Genomic DNA, 22,074 nt, shown 5'->3' with positions numbered 1-22,074 from the left:
AATGTCTAGCAGTTGTGCATATTGTAAAAAAGGTAGCTAGAATAAATCTAATTGAAATAATCTAAATACTCCATACCTAATATTTATCATTTTTTTTTAATTTTTTTTTATTTTTTCATTTTTTTTTTTTTTTTTTAAGTTTTAAATATTTTATTTCATTTTCATTTTCATTTTCATTTTGTACAATCACTTATATACTGTGCAAAGAAAAAAGGAAAAAAAAAAAAACCCCCCAACATAACACTTCATTCCCCCATACACCCTCTCTTCCCCCTCCAACTTTCCTTTCACCCCTCCAACATTCCCCTCTTCTACTTCCCTTCCCCCTCAGACATCTCCCCCTCCCTCCATTTACCCTCCTTACATTCCCTCTCACTCCCTCTTTACTTCTCCCTTCTCTTTCCCTCTTCTCCCCACTTTGGTGTATCCATACAATTCAATTTGTTTTTTACAATAAAAGTAGAAAAAGAAAAAAAGAAAAAGAAAAAAAAAAAACGGCAGTACACAAGTGAATTCTTATTGTTCTAAGGATTGAAACTGTAATTCCACCCTCCCCCCTCCCCCCTATAATCCCCCCTCCCTAACCCCCTTACGGCTTCGCAGGTCCCATGCCCGGCATAATTCTTTAACAAGCATTTAAGTATAATAAGGCCAACTAACTTTAAAATTTAAAAAAAGTAAGATAAAAGTAGCCAAAAAGAAAAAGGAAAAATAGTAGAAAATAAGAAATAATAAAAAAAAAAAAACACCCACACTCACACACAAAAAGGAGAAAGAAACAAAAAGGGTCATAAGCCCACTACGTTACCACAGCTTCCCATTATCTATAAATCTTAATCAATGTGACTCATTCCAAATTTCGATTATTTTACTACTTGCAGGGTTTCAAACTATATTAGAGCCAGGTAAGTTGATCAGTTAGAATTCCCCAACTAAAAATCTCCTTGCTTTGTCTATCTATTCAAACCTTTAATTTATCTCCTTTTTTATCCAAGTATCCAAACCTTTCTATAACACCATTAACTCAAATACTTCTTTCATTTTTCATTTCCAACACCTCCCTTTCTATCCTTACCCACCTCCACATATAAATTTTTTACCTTCCACCCTGCCTTTATCCATATCCACATATATATTTTATCCATATTCGTTGCTCCTCCCATATTTACTCCACTTTCCTGAAGATTCTCCGACCAAACTTTCTTAACCTTATATTAATATAGCAACTCAAACAAACATCAACTTACGTTCTAGCCCCATGTAATCTAATTAAACTTTCGCTGCCCTTCCCTCTCCCACGCACCTCCCAACTCCGTTTGTCCCAAACCACAACTCAAAAAGATCACAATTTCCGCTCTCTTCACCTAAAAGAATAGTTCATGCGCAATTAAAGTTAGAGTTCAAACAAAATTTCTGTACAATATATGTCCCCAATCAGCAACGCTTCTTTCAGTCTCCATGTCTCATCATCGATATGCCACTTTTCCATTTTATCCCAGACGGAAATCATAAAGCTTTAAAAACATCGCTAGTCTTTATTCTTTAGTCTTCTGCCCTTCCGGAAGAGAAAAGCAACACGCTCCACCTTGTAACCACGTGTCTCGCTGTTTGTCTTCTCCTTCTCCCTGTCTCTCCCCAGATCCGGATGAATCAGGAAGTCCCGCCTTCAGGGTCTCGTAGTAAAATTTTCGGGCTTCACAGACAGAGTTAATGCGGTGTTTTTGGTCGCCAAATGTAACTGTAATACCAGCTGGGACTTCCCATCTATATGAAATCTGAGAGTTTCTGAGTTCTTCGGTTAAGAAAGCATACTGTCTCCTTGATCTTAACATTTGAAATGGTATTTCCTTAAAAACAATCAAGTCGTCCCCGTCAATTCTCAACCTCTTTCCGTAGAGCCTCTGTGTTATCTCATTTCTAGATTCCCTTGTAGTAAAGTATATTATTATGTCCCTCGGAAGCTGTCGCTGTTTTGCTACCCAGGAATTCTGGCGGTAAATTCTTTGAATCTGCCAATCAAAGTTAAGTCCCGGACTTCCCACCAAGCGGCTGAAAGCCTCAAAGAATGTCTGTTTCAAATTCTCCTGTTGGTTTTCACGCAGCCCTCTAACACGTATAGCAAAGGCAGACTTGTTATAATTTAATTTGACAATTTCTTTTTGTGCAGATTCAATTTCCTGTTCTAACGTTTGAATTTTTGATATCAGATTAAGGTTACTTTCTTCCAAAAGTTCCAATTTGTCCTCCGTTTCAGCAATATAATCTGTCATGACTGTCATTACCCCGATTATATCCTGCTTTGCCTGAGCAATTTTAGCATCAAATTCATCAGATAAATCCGAAATCAGTTGATTAATCTCCTGTCTGAAATCATTAAGCGTTTTAAGAAGGAATTCTTGTGTTAGCAAATCTCCCGTGGAGGGTGTAGGAAACAAGGGTAGCGGCTTCATGGCATTTTTGGGAGATATATTATTAAGGAGGCGCTTCTGTCTAAGTTTGGGAGCCATTCCAGAATAAAAATAAGAGAATCCAGCGAGCCAAAAATCAAAGTCTGTGCTCCCCTCAGATAATCTTTTAGCAATTAGTACGGAGAAGCCTTCAGGAGGGTAGGGTCAGCTAGCTGCGTCAGATCAAACACAAAAGCTACGAGATCGCCATCTTGTGACGCAGTTAAAAAAAGAAGAGAGGGAGCCTTTTGCGAGATTGAAGCTGGTATTTTAAATAGTAATAGAGAAAGTTCCTCGGGAATGTTCCCCGCCCGAATTGGCTTTTAAATAGCTTAGTTTTGTCCTGGGGGGGAGGCAATCTGCCTAGGCTGCAAAAAAAAAGCAGCGCGGAAAACTGGCCGGAGTAAAGGCTCAGCTAATGTTGAACCTCTTCTCCATTCACAGCAAAAAAAAAAAAAGCTATGAATTACAAAGAGATCCTAACGACTGACCTTCTCCCTGCCCCTTTCTGCCAGAAAGGAGAGATATCTATAGATCTTATAAGATATACGAACCAGAGTCCTGGCAGGAGCTTTACTTAGCTCCCGACGGCGGCAGCCCCTCCCCTCGAAGCCCTAATATTTATCATTGATATTGTGCATATCACCTGTAAATTGCAATTTGTTTTGGTTTTTTTAAATCATTGATGTGCAGCATTTCTGCAAAAGAATCACGGTTGCTCTATAATCTATTTGTTATCATATTTGGTGTTCCGGGGAGGACAGGGACTGGGAAATGTATTAGTTTTCACACATTCTGAATACAATGGATGATGGTCTGGGAAGAGATTACTGGCAAACTGCTACCAACAGTCTGGTATTTTGTAGCCATACTGAATGAGCCCCTTGTTGTTTTTTCAGAAAGTCAGGCCCAGCACTGTAGAATCTAAAAACTCATCAGTGGTTTGAAAACTGACTGTTTAGTTATAAATTTACATGGATGTAGATTTACCAAGTTAAAAAGGAAAGCCTTGTAGCGGCTTCATATACAACAGCAGCTGCATATTAACTGCTGTGAAAAGCCTGAATCCATACTGATTCTCTGGAGTATATACTTACACCTTTACAAATAAGCTCTGCATACTTGCAATAAACTTACAGACTGGAAGCATAATGTGTAATTCAAATCTTCAGAAAACAGAAATGCAAGGAATCCTTCCTAATTGTAAAATAAATTCAATATTTTATGTTTATAGAGATTCTCAGCTATGGTTGTCCCAAAGGTGCTTTTTCGAAAAGCAACTAGACTTTTTCTTTTTTCTTTTTTGCTTGAAGACATTTCGTTTTTCATCCAAGAATCTTCTTCAGTTCTTCAAGCAAAAAAAAAAAAACAAAGTCCATTTGCCTTTTGAAAAAGCACTTTCAGTTCAATATTTTATCTCACCTTCCAAGCCTATGTACCATTCCAGAGAACATTCACCGTGTTCAATGTGCATTCATTCCAAGTGCCTCAACCATTAGACATTTCATCCTTTCATCCTCTATGGCTTGAACAATCAGTTTTCCACTAACTGTCTTGTATGTGACAATATTCCCTTCTTGATACTCAGTCTTTATGTTAGTCTAATCAATTTCTCTTGCAAACTTAATGTTATCTTCAACTGGTGAAACTTTCATCTCCTCCTGATCAGAGATCAAATGCAAGTACATAAACTTATGTATGACAGTTCACTGACAGTATTTCATTCATAAAACTTGTATTAAAGAAATATCTTTAAGGAATCTTCTGTACATACAGCCTGAGTACATTATCATGTCAGTTCAGTTTTCTACAGTGCTTCTCAGATGAATGTCTAGTTTTGAAAATGTGTCATCTTCAACATCACCCAAAACATAGTTCATTTCATATTAAATAGAAGAAAATAAGAGTCTAATATCCTTTGTTTAACAATGATGATTGTGCTAGTGCATCAAGATCTGCAAAGCACACTTATATAGTAGGCATATTCTCATTTGTTTGGTTTCAGGCATTTGATACCAGCATTTATATCAAACAAGAAACAGATGAGTTAGTATTGATTGATAAAGACATCAACAATAAAATACTCACAAGTACTGCAGAAAATTGAATGTTTGTATCCTGCATTTTAACCTGAGGTATAGTTATGCATCTTGTTTCATAAAAGGCAATTTATCTGTTTTGATATTACTTTCACATCACATCTTTATGTTGCAATTTTATAGAATATTGCTATTTGCTACAAATATGTAAAGAATAACTCTCATAATGTAACTTTCTAGGGCAGGTGTGAGCAGATGACATGCTTCTAATTGCATTAGAAGCTGTGGAAGTGCAGTGCTGCTGGTGCTTTCAATTTTGTAATAAGTCCCCAGACATTGGTTCTGTAGTTACAATTAGCAACCATTCCATTGATAGATGTTGAAGCTTACTATGATTAGAAATGATTTAGAGGAGATTATGCCACAATTACCAGATGCTTATAGAGTTTGCAGCAATGGCTCTATTTGCATATACTTTACTGTGACATTTTGGAAGCAACATTCCTCAACTATGTACTTTTGAACATGTTTTGTGAAGGAATCAATGGTCATGAATCCAGGTTCCCCAAAACTGAAACAGCAACAATGATCAGTTTGTCACCAAATTGCCCACCAGGAGCATGGTTTGCAGAAATCTTAGGCTCATTGACAAGCATTTAATTAGGTAGTACAATAAGATTTTTTTAAACATTCTTAGTATCTTTTCATATGGTTAGAAGATTAACCATTAAAAATATATATGGCTGAGCATATTTCTTCCACAGAACCTCTTCAAAATTAACCAAATTCACTTTGTTTCCATAGACTTCAGATGATATTTATAATGTGCTGATTCTTAGTAAAAAAAAAAGGCCAGAAGGTCAGAGGCAAGCAATCTGGAGAGCTCTGTGAAGAAAATGCTGTAATAAAGATACAAACACGTCCCAATATTTTGCCTCTTCCAGAACCATTTACTTTTTCTTAGTTCTGCCCCTTACCCAAAATTTGAAAATACTGTTCTTTGGCCTAAATTGGTGCTCAGTTAAATTTCTCCAGATTGACTCAGCCTTCCATCCTTCCGAGGTGGGTAAAATGAGGACCCAGATTGTTGGGGGCAATATGCTGACTCTCTGTAAACCGCTTAGAGAGGCCTGAAAGGCCTATGAAGCGGTATATAAGTCTACTGCTATTGCTATTGATGCCAGTATCAATTGGCTCAGCACAGTATATGTAGAGCCTGCTAAGGACAGCCTAATATTCCCTGGCTCAACTAATCTAGCTGGCTTCTCCAACTGAGTTGGGCTGAACATCGTTCAAGATGAGACTCATGACAACTCTTTGATTTCAGGAACATTACATAGTTCCTATGGTTTAGTTACATACTTAAACCTACACTACTTTCAAACCTCTTTCAATTTTACTCTCACAATAGCATGATTTTTCTTTTATATAATACATGCTGAATTTCCATAGAACAAGGATCCCCAACCCCGGGCCGCAGCATACCAGCAACTGGGCCATGCAAGTAAGCGAAGCCCCATCTGCGGGAGGCAAGCAGCACATGAAACCACATCCCCTTTGGAGAAACCTTTCTCCATGGAATCGGTCCCTGGTGCCCAAAAGGGTGCAGGCCACTGCTATAGAAGTAACTATTATCAGCTTCTGGCTACTGCAGAAAAGTAGATAACATTTTTTTTCATTTAAGTATACACCCTAATATTGTTACAAGAAATACCTGTATACATGCTTAAGAGGCTTAAAATTTTACACAGTACAAATTAGTAATCCTTGTCAAATCCAGCATTATATTTTAATTTTAATCATACAAATAACATAAATGCAAGACATTATCAGCTCTGTGAATATCTATAGCTAGTAAAAGGGAGGCCAAACAGCAAAGGTTTTAGACAACTATGAGTTATATGAGTTTCTCTCAAAATCAGCAACTCTTTCATAAATAAACAACTAGTTTACATATCCAGAAATCTAATATGAAGGCGTAAACTTTTCTCTATCATGGCTTAATACCACTAAGATCCATATCATTTTGGAAGTTTGTGAAACGCTCATTCTAAAAGAAACTGTGTCACAGCTACATTGGGAAACTGGATTTATCTCTTGGTGATCTCAGTCACCAAGTAACTGTAGGAAGACAATTGGTCTTATTCAATTTTTACCAAATTTGATAAGAGAATAATGTTGGACAAATAGGCTAAGTTTTGTGTCCCACTTAGACTTTCAGGTCATTATGCAAAAAGGATCTCACAAAAAAGCAAGCTTTAGTGAATCAAGTTACTGATCACAAATACAATTGTATTCATTTATTCTGTTCAAACCAGGGGTGGGTTCCTGCCAGTTCTAACCTCTTCTATAGAAGAGATTCCACAAATTCTACCGTGCCGTTTAGAACCAGTTCCAGCTCCCTCCCCCTGCCCGTCTGCACATCATCAAGATGAAGAGCGAGAGGAGGAATTCTGGGAGTTGAAGTCCACAAGTCTTAAAGCTGTCAAGTTTGAACACCCCTGGGGTTTTTTTTCCTAAAGGGTTAGGGGTACGAGGGTCTTGTAACTTGACAGCTTTAAGACTTGTGTGCTTCAAATGCCAGAGTCCCTTTGGTTGCTAAGCAAGAGCACTGTTAAGTGAGTTTAACCACATTTTACAAGTTGGCCACGCCCACCCAGTCACATGACTGCCAAACCACTCCCACTCTGTCACATGGCTGGCAAGCCACTCCCACCTGGTCACATGGCCTGCAAGTTACTCCCACAAAGCAGGCCACACCTACAGAAGAGGTTCTAAAAAAAATTTGAAACCCACCACTGGTTCAAACCCTTGTATATAGCATTCAACACAAGGTATTATTGCCAAGTCAACCAAAATAGAATTAAATCACTTTCATATGTACACAGCTTAGGACTTCTTCTCTAGTAGAAGATGCTATACATGGACAATTTTACAATTTAAGGCACAGCCACGATATCCATGATGATGCTAAAATGATTGCACACATTCAATGATATCATCCAGCATGTATATTTTTATGTACTTCAGTGTTGCGATCTCGTGCAATTAAATCATGGCATTTGCATGCTAACATCACCACACACATGATTGTACGTCTTGCCCTCCATGGACATCCACAAGCAGAGCCAATCAGATTTTTTTCCCAACTAACAATGAACAAGCCATCATCACAAACAATTTCCATTGCATTGTGACTAACTAAATGAGCAACTTAGAAGAAATGAAGTTGAAAACAAGTACCATAATTCTATTAAAATTCCATTTAATCACTCTCACAGGGAGAAAAACATAAAAGAGGCTTTAATAGCTACATCAAAAGTGGAGTTATATGATTCCAGATTCTCAACAATTAATATTATTGTAGTAGTATCTATGAATTTTGTGAACAGTACTCATATGCTAATATTCAGATCCTGCAACATGCACTGCAAATATATATTCTAGCAGTATAGAAATATAATATGAAAATGCATGACATAACCTTATAACATTGCATTATAACTCATATCTACTGTATTTCAAAAGGTTCCTTATTTATATCTATATATGTATGTATCATGGAAGAGTTTCTTTATTCAATTATCCTCTGGAAGAATTTCCCCAGGCACTGGAATTCTGGAAACTCTCCCAAAAGAAAAGAAAAATGCCCCAACATAATTTCCTCTACAAGCTTAATTCAAGTTGCACTAATGCTCTTCTAGGATAAACTCAGTTGCAACGGTAAAGACTCATCACATTCAAAGTCCACTATAAGAAAACTACTGCCAGAGAAGCAGCTAAATGAGCAATTTGACACATAAAAGCATGCAGAGCAACCAACCTGGATTTCTTGGGCTTGGCTTTGGAGGAAGTCTCTAAGATGTTCTTCTTCTCTTTGGACTCCTTTGGGGCTTTAGGCTCCCGAGGCTTCCTGGGTTTCTTGGCCCCTTCCTGCTTGGGCTCCTTGGGCTTTTTGGGCTCCTTGGGCTTTTGGGGATCTTTTGGTTCCTTAGGTTCTCTTTTCCTCTTTGGTTTTACTTCTCTCTCATTGCCCAGCTCTTGCTGCCCCAGATCTTTTTTCTTTCGTTTCTTTTTTACCCCAGTACCCCCAACCCCATCGTCCTGCATCCCATTATGGCAGGTTATCATATTCTGCACAATCTCACTGGGTACCTCCACAGACAGCACATTTTGATGGTCCTTATGGGCCAGGCTCACACTGGCCAAGTCAGAGATTGTCAGCAAGTCACTCAAATCTTCCTGATCTGGACTTCCATCAAAAGGGGACCGTGGCTTGCATTCAAAGGTGATGGAGTCATCAGACATTGGGGAATGAGTCAATACTTTAAAATTTGGCAGCTATATATATATATTAAAAAAGGAGAGAAAGAAATATCATTTTAAATAGAATTATTTAGCAGTTTATGCAGAGACATTCTTTATGGGAGCATATAATGAAGTAAAGGAAATATATTATTTTTCAAAAATCTGCTTCACAAATATTATTTTGAAATATGGCAATGGAACGCTTCAGTACTTAATTCTGGAGTATACGTCCCAATGTCAGATACTTAGCTCACTACTTCGTCTAATTCTAAAATTTGTGTGAGATAAGGATGTTGGGAGAATAAAATCCATTTCTCAACTGCTTTAACTGCTTCACAACAGGAAATAATAAACATGTATGCCAGATTGTTCTGAAAAAGAATCGGGGTTACTTGCATATTAAAAGGTTTATGAATTGCCCAATTCAGGATTCTAATTAAACACTGGAAGATATTATATATGATGAAACTTCTTGCCCATTTACAATGATAGAGGAATAGCATCTAGAATTTAATGAAAGGCTACAAGTTATGCCCATAAACAAAATCCTTGTTTAGCAATCACAATTGGAACTGGCAGTTAAGCAAAGTAGTCACCAAGTGAAATTGCAACTGGGCTTATAATTTTACTTCAACTTTCCTTTGCTTTAGAGACTTGCAAAGGTCGTAAATGCAAGAATAGAAATGTGCATATTTATTGTTAACCTATTTCCATCCTCCATCCTGCTTCAATATTAGCAAGAACTTCAAAAATCCATTCAGTATCACTATGTGTAAGAAGTATTAAGCAAAATCTAAAACATAAATTTGGTATTATGGTAAAAGACATGGCTCATCCACTATCAATATCTTAAAACACAGTACCCTACATTTTAACCAATGCTACTACATTTCAGAAGAATTTCAACATTTATTCATACTTGTGATCATTGATACCTTTTCCCAATCGCTGTGTTGCTTTTGTAAACTGTGTCAAGGAACTGTATGACCTGAATCTATAAAACCTTTTACAATCTGGTCAAAGTGGTCAATCTAAGTGGTTGCAATGTTACATAAGAAAAAGAAGATAAATTACTACCTCAATGTAGCTAAATTAAGAGCCACTTTAAAGCAATAATTTGTTTGTGAAGATGTCGTATTTGGCAGATTTCTGTGTCTGTTTCAGCATATGTGATTATCAGTTTTGTCGTTAGCACCTTTGCTTTTATTTGGAAACAATGCATCAGTTTTGACACACATTCTGTGGAGAATGTAGTCTTCTCCTTTGTTTATATATAAGCACTGAAAAATGTTGGCTTTCAATTTAAGAATTTAATTTAAAAAAATGTGAACAAAAATCTCATTGAAATCAAGATTATTCTTATAAGCTGGGCTACAGAGAAGTTCCCTAAAGATGGGTTTAGGATAAACACCTGTGAGCAGGACAAGAAGTAACAGATGGAAACTTAGCAAGGAGAGATCCAACCCAGAACTAAGGAGAAGTTTCCTGACAGTGAGGACAATTAACCAATAGAATGGCTTGCCTCCAGAAGTTGTAGGTTCTCCACTGCTGGATGTTTTTAAGAAGAGATTGGACAGCCATTTGTCCAGAATTGCATACAGTCTCCTGCTTTATCAGAGAATTGGACTAGAAGATCTCCAAGGTCACTTCCAACTTTGATATTCTGTATCCTCCCTTACTCACTCCCCATTTACAGTGTTTCCCTGAAAATAAGACAGGGTCTTATTTTATTTTGACCCACAAAATATAGCTTGGGCCTTATTATCAGGGGAGGGCTTATTGTTTTTGGTTGCCAGGCGGTTGCTCTCTTGCGAGTGGGCTCCCGAAGAGCCGGGCACAGCCTCAGGGTCGAATGGCTGTGTTGCGCTGTTGCAATAGCAACACAGCAGCCATGAGGTGACCACACTCACAAGCAGCCATCCAGCAACCCCCATTTCCAGCTGGGCACAGCACCATTCACTGACCTAGTTATCTGTTATTAACAGTTATCTCATGCTACAGAATACTATGCTGGTCATAAATGCAATGATTGGTCACAAAGCTGTTTTTTTACAACATTGTAACTTTGAATGATTGCTAAATGAATGGTTGCTACCATGTTTCCCCAAAAATACGACATGTCCTGAAACTAAGGCCATGCCACATTTTTTGGGTGCCCAAAAATATAAGGCCCCCTGAAAATAAGCCCCCTGGACAATCCCCCCCTCTGGCCTGGCAAAGGACCACTCGCCAACCTAGCAGTATCCCGAAGGTGCCAAGCCACGGGAATGAGGTGGAGGGCAAAGGCGCTCATGTTGCTTGGCGCCTTCGGTATACTGCTAGGCCAGTCAGCAGTGTTGTGCCCAGCTGGAGAGGAGGGTTGCCAGGCGACTGCTCTCTTGTGAGCGGGCTCCCGAAGAGCCGGACACAGCCTCAGGGTCAAGCGGTTGTGTTGCACTGTCGCAGCAGCAACACAGCAGCCATGAGGTGACCACACAAATGAGCAGGCACCCAGCAACCCGCCTTTCCAGCCGGGCACAGCGCTATTCACTGACCTAGGGTATTGCCAAGCCGCGAGAGCACCTGTTCGCCACCCTCAGGCTCCAGCGGCTCGGCACCTTCGGAATGCCCCATGGTCAGTGAATGGGGCTCTGCATGGCTGGAGTGAGGGGTTGTGTGAGCAGCTTTTCCGCTTCCCACTCGTGCGACTCCCAGGCTCACAATGCCCTTGCCTAACTCTCCCTGCAGAGCCAGGGCATCTCCACTGCTTGCTGTCGCCACCCGCCACATGGCTTTTTCTGTGGCTTCAAAAGCATGGTGGTAGGATGCCGAGTCTTCCGGCAGTTGCCGCTCTAGGAGTACGCTCTATGTTTGTACGCTCTGGGAGTATGCTCTGCGGGCAGCAATAAGGTAAGAAATTCATAAGAACAATATTAAATGACACAGCAAACAGGAAGATCACATTTTGTTCCCTTTCATGACAACACTAAAAGGAATGTAATTTGTGACAAGCATATACTGTGTGTATGTGCGTGCACGCAATATATATGTGTGTGTATATATAATTGTGATAATATACACACATATATACATACATATTACACTTTGCTTTTTTTATGAAAAAAGGGCATTGGAAGAATATCTGAAGAATAGTGAAAAAGATGCCCTGAAGCTAGTATACCAGGACAGCTTATTGAGTACTAGAAAGGCCAAACTGATCTACAAGAAAAACCAAATGGAGAAAAGAGACATAGAAGGACAAAGCATTACATGACCAGTACATTCAAAAAAATAGCAGGCAAAATAAATAATAACAAGACCTGGCAATGGCTAACAGCAGAAATGTTGGGAAAAAAGGCAGAGAGGCTAATTCTGGCTGCACAAAACCAAGCCTTAAGAACAAATGCATACGAAGCCAGAATTAAGAAGATAGCAAACACAGCAAGTACTGCCTCTGCGAGGAAGCTGAAGAAACAGTGGACCACCCGGTTAGCTGCATGACAAAGTAGCAAAACTGGAAGATCTGCAAGAAATGTCATTTGCCTGCAAGCAAGAACTGGTAGGACCATAAACTACAGAAAGTTATAGAAAATGTAGATATTAAAATTGCTCTGGGACTTATTCAAACTGACGACACACCTGCAACATAACACCCCAGACTTAATGATTGTTGATAAGAAAGGCAAAGAAAAGAAAAGAAAATACAAAGACCTGCAAATAGAAATAGAATGACTGTGGCAAAAGAAAGCAAAGGTAGAACCAATAGTAATAGGTCCCTGGGTGCAATCTCAAAAAAACTGGAGCCAATGAACACCATTGGCATTGAAAATTCACCATCAGTGTATTGCAAAAGGCACCTTTCTAGGAACAGCTTACATCTTGCAATGATACCTATAACAATATCAGATATCAACATTGGCCTATCCTTGGTCTTGGGAAGGACTCGATAGATGAATAAAAATTTCAAATCTAGTCTAAACATTTTGCTCATTTTGCCACAAACCACAAAAATAATAATCCTCAATGAGGAACTATCTTGACATCGTTGTAGAGCTCGTGTGCTCTTATGAAAATGACCGCTATAGGCCTTGATGGCAGTGTGACTGAAGGCTACTTACTGGAGACTAGTGGGCTTCCTTGTACTATTGGTTGGCGTCTGTCAGAACATAATGCTGAATTTAATGGACTAGGAGTCCAATGCAGCAGAACATTGTTTATATTCCTGTATACCTACAAGAAATATTATCTGAATTCTTATTTGTAACTTTGAAAGCTATTTCCACTCAGTTACTGCATTAGTGGATCCAATAAACAAATAATCTAACATATTATAAGACTGCTCACTTTATTTCTATTAAAAGTCAGAGTAAGAATATTCCTGCACATGTTCATAATAAAAGTTACTTCTGTGCTTATAGGTTACCTTATGAATATGTATTTGTATAATTCTTACCAAGTCACAATTATTGAGTTCCTGTTGCATTATTAATTCTCCTTGATTTAGGAAAAGCTATTTTTGGTTAATTTTACATGATTGTATATGGTCATCAGTAATCTAAAAGACAAATTAATGGCTGAATTAATTTAAAACAGCACAATGCTATTGAGAAATAAATTTTATTTAGTTAAATCTATTTCTATAGCAGTATACATAATTGTTCATCATAGAGAAAAATCTATGTGGACATTAAGAGTCGAAAATGACTTGAAGGCATATAATCAATCAATCCATGATTGCATGCATAAATTGCTTTTGTACAGCTCAGTCTCATACTGCTTGCTGTTTAGTCATGACAGAGTTGAGCATCATAAAAGTTTAATAATAAGGTTATGCCATATCTAAAAATTATGGTCCTTTAAATATTTTCCTTAAGATCTTATGAATATAAAAATGATTACAAGTTAATAAAATGTGTAATTAAAAGTTTTGTTTTATATACTACTGCAGTTCTTTCTCTGTTTTACTGCTTCTATGCTTGTTCATTTTCTGTTCTAGATATAGCAATAGCAATATCACTTAGTTTTATTCTAATTTTAATTTTTTTAAACTACCTTGCAAATCTGCATAGATAATCCCTAAGTAGCAATAGCAATAACACTTGGACTTATATACCGCTTCACAGTGCTTTTACAGCCCTCTCTAAGCAATTTACAGAGTCAGCATATTGCCCTTAATAATCTGGGTCCTCATTTTACCGACTTCAGAAGGATGAAAGGCTGAGTCAACCTTGAGCCTGGTGAGATTAGATCTATCAAATTTCAGTCAGCCAGCAGTCAGCAAAAGTAGCCTGCAGTACTGCATTCTAACCACTGCGCCATCATGGCTCTTATATTGTATAAATGCTTTTCTACGTAAGCAGCATGTGAATTTTTTTGTAAATTTGTTTGTATAAACAAACAAAAAAACACCCAATTGTGGCAAATCTGCTCACATTTATATCACTACAGAGATTTGTTAACAATCAGATTCTATAAAACTGACTCACATTCCAAAGTATTTCAGACTTCCTTCAGGAAGGAAAAAATAAAGATGCCAGGAGTAGAATTATAAATGCTGAACCACTATTCTTCCTAGCATGTACTAACGTACTACCTAATGTAGTTAGAAGCCACTAAAATTATTAGTGCTTTCCGATTTCAATAACATCCAAATGTCTCTTCAAATGCAGTATGCAATTTATCTATGGGATTTTTATTGATTGATTGGATTTTTTGTATTCCGCCTTTATTTCTTTATAGGTAATTCAAGGTGGTGAACATACATAATACTCCTTCCTCCTCCTACTTTCCCCACAACAGCAACCCTGTGAGATGGATGGGGCTGAGAGAGACTAATTAGTCCAGAGCACTTAGTTAGAATATGATAAGCTAACATTATTAATGATTAACTAGTATTTTTTTTCTTTTTTCTCCTTCTCCTTTCTCTTTCTTATGGGGACTTTGATATTGATTATAAATATTCCAACTTGACTACAAGAACAGGTCTTCATATACTTAATATTATATTTGTTGAAGAAGCTATTATTTCAAATGTTAATAAGAGGACTGTCAGCTTAGAATATTCTGAAACAATGTTCTGTTTAAGCAAAGAACCTATGTGCCATTACTGATGCAAAATATATACAACAGTTCAGTTTGTAGAGGATGTTATCAGGAATTCAAAAGCATCCATAGTAGGACCAAAGATCTGTGCTTCCCATCAGAAACTGTGTAAACACTGTTCGAGTACTGCACTTTAAAGGCAAACTGTCAAGATAAGTAGACTTCAAAAATGTGACCTACTTCTTTAACCATTTGCCTGTATATTTGCAAAGTAGATAGAGCTCCTTAGGCAGTTTTGAAAAGCACTTCAAAAGAGGTCACTAAAATGTAATTAATCCACCATTCATAACAGAAATATGACTGGCTTACCACAGGCCATGGAGTACCATGCAATCCCAACAGATATTTAACTTGTAGGTTTAACACTGCACATATCAAGGGAGAAAGGATGCTGAGTCTATCATTCAGCTTTTTTTTCTACATGTCTTTCACCAACAGCAATTTGTATAGCTAACTTGAAAAAGAAGAACATGCATATGAAGAAGACAACCAATCCGCAGGTAGAGCTTTGTTTTTTATTTTATTTACTTAAGTTTTAAAGTAAGAAACTCTTCTTGATTTAAAAAGCAGTTTGCATCTTCAATGCTAACATAAGCTGTTCAAATCAACCTTATTGTCTTATATTTGCTTCCACTGCTGTTTCAGAAAAATGTCTCCTGCCGTATCTAAATATTGGGCAGTGTAGCAACACAACATGAATCTGAATGTCATTGTCACGTTTGCAAATTAGAATAAAAAATCCAAAATAGATGTAAACGTATCAGGATGTCTATAGTCATCAGCTTCTATTTCTATATTTCTGGGGAAACAAGTCTTGAGATTTTAACCATATAAGGAATTTATTTATTTATTTATTTATTTATTTATTTATTTATTTATTTATTTATTTATTTATTTATTTATTTATTTATTTATTTATTTATTTATTTATTTATTTATTTATTTATTTATTTATTTATTTATTTATTTATTTATAGATTTATAATGTAGTCCAAGAGAGTTAATTCAATGTTTTTAAATTAATATGCTAATTCTATCAAGGGACTTCTTACCCTAAGTTTCTTTAAGCCATCCCTTTTTTCATCCACTTCTAGAAAAAGGTGAAAGAAAGAAAACAACAAATGTTTAAAACTAGCCCTTGCTAGGACAGACATTGATAACAGACAAATAAATATATTTACTTGCCACTTTTTGATATCCTTCTCAAGTGTACTAAACACTGTAAGCACCAATCTCTATTCCGAACAGAGTTAACAGGGCATCAAATCTATTTTGATTGTTCAGAATCAAACCAGAGGGCCCAATGTTGTTTTCTAACCCAATATGCCATCATTGTAGCTCTATCATGCTAACTCTCAATACATAAAAACAGAGTAAATAAAAACACTAAGTTAAAAATTATTAAAAGTCATAAATCTACACATTTGTATGACAAGGTAAGCTATATCTCTAGGCCCTTTCATCTAAACCTCTGATGAAAAAGGTACCCAAAGGACGTTTTACAAAGTTAAATAGGGACATGAAAAGACAAAAGACTGGAAAGTAATAGACTATTGCACATGGTAAAGCACAAATATTTTCCATCTGTGGTAACATTTTTAACATGCTTCCTCTCTCCTTCCAGAATAATGCAGTTTGGAGAAGATATATTTCACAGCTCATCAATGTATGCTCCAAGTCACTTCACTAGAAATTATTACCAAAGAAAAGGAGGTGATATAAATACAGATCTATCCAAGGCTTCAGTATTTTACAGGAAAAATAGACTTCCAAGGTAAAACATAAATCTTACTACAACTGCTCTAATGCATAAAAGGAAACACTTACAAAGGGCAGCAATACAGATTCTCCTTCAAAATACATTTGCTACAATCTGCTACATGACATAAAGCAGTTTCTCTGCTATTATTTGGATTGCTTGGCAATTTATTAAACAAACTGTAGAGAAAGAACATAGGGGGTTAATCTGTGGCCTTCATGGAACATTTAACTTCCTCTTCCCCTTCTATTTCTTACAGTCACTGCTGCCTTTATCTTGGAAACAAACTCAATGGTTGGCTGCCAAAGAATGAAAGCAACATCACTGAGAAAGGAGATTCAAGGGAATTTTTTCCCATAGCATTCAGTAGTATCCTGCTAATTGACAAATAAACATACCCACATCATGCATTTGGGAAGGAAGGTACATGTATGTCCATCCTATTTAACAAGGAATGCAGTCCTCCTGCGTCCTACATTGAGCTTTGAAGATTAGTAGCAGCAAATCATGGGTTGACTCAATGCTTCTCTGAAGCTCAAAGGCACATTCCAAACTCCTCAAATTCTATCTTAGGAAAAATAATCATATAATTTCTATTCACAAGAAACTCAGGTTCAATTAGACATATTACAGTTTCCAAGAGCAAGAATCACACCATCAAGCCACCCTCTTGATTTTTTTTTATTCAAACAAATAGAGAGGTACAGGTACAACTTATTTATGGAAGTTCCATCGTTAAATCATTGATATCATGTCATACCTAATTTTACGACAACTTTGAGTATGGTCTTTAAGTAAATCACATGTTCATTAAGTGAATGTAACTTCCCTAATGGACTTTTTTTTGCTGGAAATTGGCAAAAAAGGTTTCAAATCGTGATCATGGGCCTACAGGATGATACAACCAACTAAAAATGTAAGCTGGATGCTAAGCACCCAAACTGCAATCAAGTGACCATGGGGATGGTGTGATGGTCATATGTGTGAGTATAGGTCGTCGTTTTTTCCAAGATCATAATAACTAGAAATATCATTAAGTGAATAGTCATAATTCAAGGACTACCTGTATTTCTTTTTCTCTCCTATGCAAGTAGAAATTATGGAACTAACTGCTGAACCATAATATACCAAGGAATGTTACACATATCAATTTTTGCAAAAAGTGAAATTTACCAACCTGTTTTTCTTTCTTCTGTATTTTCATGATCATCAATTTTGTGGTATATATTATTTCTGCAAAATATAAAACAAAACTCATTCTACAAATTCAAACACAGAAGATCAGTCTGGGAAGTCTTTTTATATCATGCACTTTCAAATGTTCTACTGTTCACTTAATAAAAATATTATCCATGAAAGATGAGCTTCTAGAACATAAATAACAAAGTTCCTGTGACACCTTAAAAGATTTGCTAGTTTAATGTGACATAACTTTTTAAAGAACTTATTAGCTTTTAAAATATCAAAGGACAATATTGTGGTTTTTTTTTTTTTGCAGTTATAGAAATCCAATTTATTCCTTTTACTGATGGGGCAGGTTCATCTGGAGAAAGAGAAGAACACTTTATGCACTGGAGTAAAAGCAGAATTGTGGTTTTTTAAAAACAAACAAACAAGCAAAAATACAGCTATGTCCTAACCACATTTGTTGAGCAACAAACCCTATTAAATGTAGAAATGCTTACTGCTGAACAGATATAATTGGGAATGCACTATAAATAAGTTGCTGAATACAAGATAACACTACTGTACAGTGTCAAAGATATTGACAAACAGCTCTAGTTTATAAATAAATGCAATACCTTTTCAGTTGCTAAGGTATTCAAATTACCATAATTTATTATTCCTGATGAAAACATTGTTACCCATAAGGATATGTCACCTCTAGTGCTCTTCTATGGAAATGAGGCACAAAAATAAATAAGCATGTACAGAATTCCTAATTCCTCTACTATGACTGATGAGTTGGAATACAGATCTGGATGTTAAAATCCACTACATTGGAGGAAACTCAGATGAAAGAGGATTCTCTTAAAAGAAAGGGCTAAATATAAAAGTCATACAAAGGTTAGCTTCTGCTTTCCCCGAGGAGCCCTTTCCCCAATCAGAATCTACTTGTTATGTACTGGGAGCAAATGTACAGAGCTCCTATCTCGCAAGTAATTAAGCAATTTCATGACACTTAAATTGTTTACATTTTTGAATGTATACGGAAGCTAAATATCAACAAAATAAAAGATCATACACAGAGCACATATACACATCAATGTTGGTTTTGATCAGTTTGTTTAGCTTTAGTTATTATGCACTGTTGGTGATTATGATAAATTTTGGCTTGCATTTTAAAATTCAGAAACTTTCCTATTGCTCTGATTCATTGGCTCAGCTTTGATGAGTATATTCATGTCTTTTAGAGTTTGAGTTTTCAGAATACTTATAAGTGAAGAATTTTTAGTTTGTAGAGCCTCATATTTGCAGTATAGTATTTTTGATTTTATGGTTGTAACATTAAGATTATTCATATAAAGATTAAGCAGCAGGAAACACCCTTAATACAGGTATTACAAGCACAATACAGACACTCAGGTCCAGCAGAGAAAATAAGAATGCATGGGTTGTTCTTATGTTTGCACAGATCAGACAGGCAGATTCCCAAAAAAGAAGTTGCTGAAACTGTAGCTTCAGTGTGGTATAATGGTTAAGTATTGGACCAGCACTTGGGAGACACATATTTAAGTCTATGCTCATCCATAGCATGATTGTTGTTTCCCAATCTATCTGATAGTACTATTGTGGGGAAAAGGGAACACGTGTACCCTGCCTTGAGCTGCTGAATCCATAAATCAACAAACAAGACTCTGGATTGATAATAATCCATGCTGATTGCTACCCCCCTAACAGCGAAATTAGTCCAGTGGATAGCTTTTAATTTGAAAAAAGAATTAGAAAATATGAAGACAAAACCCAATCAAAGCACAGCAAGAGACTATTTTCCATCCACCCTAGCAGCACACAAAGAAAATGCACTTGCCTTTTCCAGGAGCAATACATTGCCTTTTTTTGAGGAGAGGAATGAAGGAACTTGTTCAGTTCAAAAATTGGAAACCAAAGAATGCGAACACTTCAAAGTAAGATCTCCTCCATTTTTATTTCAGTATCCTACAAGAGACATAAAATAATCTCATTATTTCTTTCCTATTACAATAAAGACAAGAGAGGAGAGTTATCGCAGCAGCATCTCTAAATATATATATAAAAAAGGACATTTACATGTGAAATGATGTTCAAATCAGTGACAAATCAAATCTGTCTTATTCCAAAGACAAAATGTTTCATTACAGCTGACCAAAAAAGAGCCTAGACCCGTGATGGCAAATCTCTGGCACGTGTGCCAGAAGTGGCACGCAGAGCCATTTCTCCTGGCATGCGGAGCCATCACCAGTTGCTTTTCCGGGTTCGGGTGCTGCAGCCAGATGGTGGGGAAGGGACAAAGATGTGGCAGTCACCCGTTCTCGCCACCGCAACTCCTTCGCCCTTGGTAACAGCGACTGCTCCGCTGCTGCTTCAAGCCGGGACGCTGGAGGAGCTGCTGGCAGGGGAGGCAAGCTACCTGTATAAAGACGCCACCGAGGGCCTGGCAGAATATATCCCGGCTGGAAGCAGCAGTGTTCCAGACCGCGGATCCTTATCAGAGTTGTGGGCTGGAGCCATGCAAGTAGCCCGCTCAGGGTGGGGAGGGATGGAAGCCCTTGCCCGTCCTTGCCATTGCCGCCCCCTAGCCCCTGGCAGCTGTCACAGTACTGCTTCTGGCTGGGATGCTGAAGCAGCCAGAAGGAAAGCTGCCATGGGGGAGGTGGGCCAGGCAGACACTGATTGCAGATGCTTCTGGTGCATCTGATAGAACAGGCGGAATGACTACTAGGACCTGAGGAGGCAGCATGGGCGTAGTCAATACGCCTGGCAGAGGCGGTAGTGGCGACAGCATTGTAGGGAGCGGGCCGAGGGGTTGCCCCATAACCCAGATCGGGAACATGGAGCCAGGAAATGGGTCTCCCAGGGTGTCAACTGGCCAAAGCATTGGCCTTCACAGGCCGCAATAGAGACTGTGTGCTGGGTGGGGTGGTCGCAAGGCTTGGGGCCCAGCATGGGCCAGCTCGGCTACCCCACCAAGAGGAGTGGTTTCCTCTATTGCCTCCAAAGGTGGCGGGGAGTGTCAGGTGCGGCTGCTGTGGATGTAAGTGGAAGGTGCTGGGTCTATTTCTTCCAAAACGGCCGTTATATTCCTCCCTGGGCTTCATCTCCTGGGCTGGTGGAGCAAGAGCCCAGGGCCAAGACCATCAGCCACAGCCTCCATTTCCAAGAGCAGGCTATTCAGTTGCCCCCAGTGCAATCCAGGAGACAGCAAAGAGCCTTGGGAGGATGGGGAAGGCTGTTTTTGCCCTCCCCATGCTCCTTGAAATCTGGAGCCCAGGGAGGACGAAAACGGGTCTATCGAGGGCCAAAGGGGGGGGTCCATGCGCATGCGTAGGGTGTGCGTGCACATTCATGCGCATGGGGATTGCACAAATAGCATTATGGCTATGGCACACCCACGTATGACCTCCTTGCGCTCCCCCCACTTTTGGCACAGGAGCCCAAAAAGGTTCGCCATCCCTGGCCTACACATTGCAAATGATTTCTTAGTTTTATTCTAATTTTATTTTTTTTAACCTAGCCTGCAAATCTGCGTAGATAATCCCTAAGTAGCAATAGCAATAACACTTGGACTTATATACCACTTCACAGGGTTTTTATAGCCTTCCCTAAGCAGTTTACAGAGTCATCATATTGCCCCAACAATCTAGGTCCTCATTTTACCCACCTCGGAAGGATGGAAGACTGAGTCAACCTTGGGCCTGGTGGGATATGAACTGCCAGATTGCAGACAGGCGGCAGCAGAAGTAGCCTACAGTACTCCACTATAACCACTGTGCCAATTTATTAGTATTCGTAGTAATTAATTAGTAATAATTAGTAAACTATTATTATTTGCAAGTGATTACTGCTTCTGAAAAAATAACAAATCCTCTAAAATCAGCCCATTGCCTAGACAGAAATGCGTTTTGTCCTCCAGATTGGCTGGGTTGGTTTTTTCCCATTAGTACTGAAAATGTTTTGTGTCTTCTGCTTTCTTGATTCATAGTGGTTTACTATTGTGGCAAAAGCCGTGCAACACACAACTTCACAAGGATAGCATGGCAATTAATTAGTGGTGCTTTTGCACAGGTCAAATTCCACCATGCAAACATAATTTGGGATTTGTTATTGCCATTTTAATTTGAGAATGGGCAACTAGCAATGGAAGTAGTATCTCAAGAAAGCTAAAGAAAGGTGGAGACACCAAATTTAGGAACAACCTTTCTGGAACAGGAACGTTATTTTCTCAGTTTCCTGGAATAAA

At 38.0% G+C, this 22,074-nt stretch overlaps 2 protein-coding genes across 6 annotated transcripts in view; both read right to left on the bottom strand.

Annotated features, from left to right (window-relative positions):
• The window catches only part of CHD6 (chromodomain helicase DNA binding protein 6), a 130,465-nt gene that overhangs the window by 60,791 nt on the left and 47,600 nt on the right, over nucleotides 1–22,074 (bottom strand). For 4 of the 5 annotated variants that reach the window (XM_087720295.1, XM_087720294.1, XM_087720298.1 and 1 more), the window contains exons 3-5: nucleotides 19,666–19,793; nucleotides 17,812–17,867; nucleotides 8,310–8,827 (exon numbers count right to left, since the gene is read on the bottom strand). In XM_087720295.1, the coding sequence (XP_087576421.1) occupies nucleotides 8,310–8,827; nucleotides 17,812–17,844 (551 nt within the window). In that variant the 5' untranslated portion in view covers nucleotides 17,845–17,867; nucleotides 19,666–19,793. Of the gene's footprint in view, nucleotides 1–8,309; nucleotides 8,828–13,226; nucleotides 13,329–17,811; nucleotides 17,868–19,665; nucleotides 19,794–22,074 lie in introns of those variants that run through there. The other variant, XM_014062967.2, reaches the window with a different exon arrangement.
• LOC148044695 (uncharacterized) lies at nucleotides 743–3,060 on the bottom strand. The gene is made up of 2 exons (XM_087720299.1): nucleotides 1,248–3,060; nucleotides 743–1,198 (listed from the first exon to the last, which is right to left on the bottom strand). Exon 1 carries the CDS (start codon nucleotides 2,505–2,507, stop codon nucleotides 1,536–1,538), a length of 972 nt encoding a protein of 323 aa, XP_087576425.1. The 5' UTR covers nucleotides 2,508–3,060; the 3' UTR covers nucleotides 743–1,198; nucleotides 1,248–1,535.

The sequence above is a fragment of the Thamnophis sirtalis genome, unplaced genomic scaffold (genome assembly GCF_051295495.1).
Source record: "Thamnophis sirtalis isolate CommonGarterSnake01/CBP01778 unplaced genomic scaffold, rThaSir2_p1.2 scaffold_7, whole genome shotgun sequence".
Classification (NCBI taxonomy): domain Eukaryota; kingdom Metazoa; phylum Chordata; class Lepidosauria; order Squamata; family Natricidae; genus Thamnophis; species Thamnophis sirtalis.
Note: the sequence above shows the minus strand (reverse complement) of the source record. Positions and strands in the feature narration are given on the sequence as shown.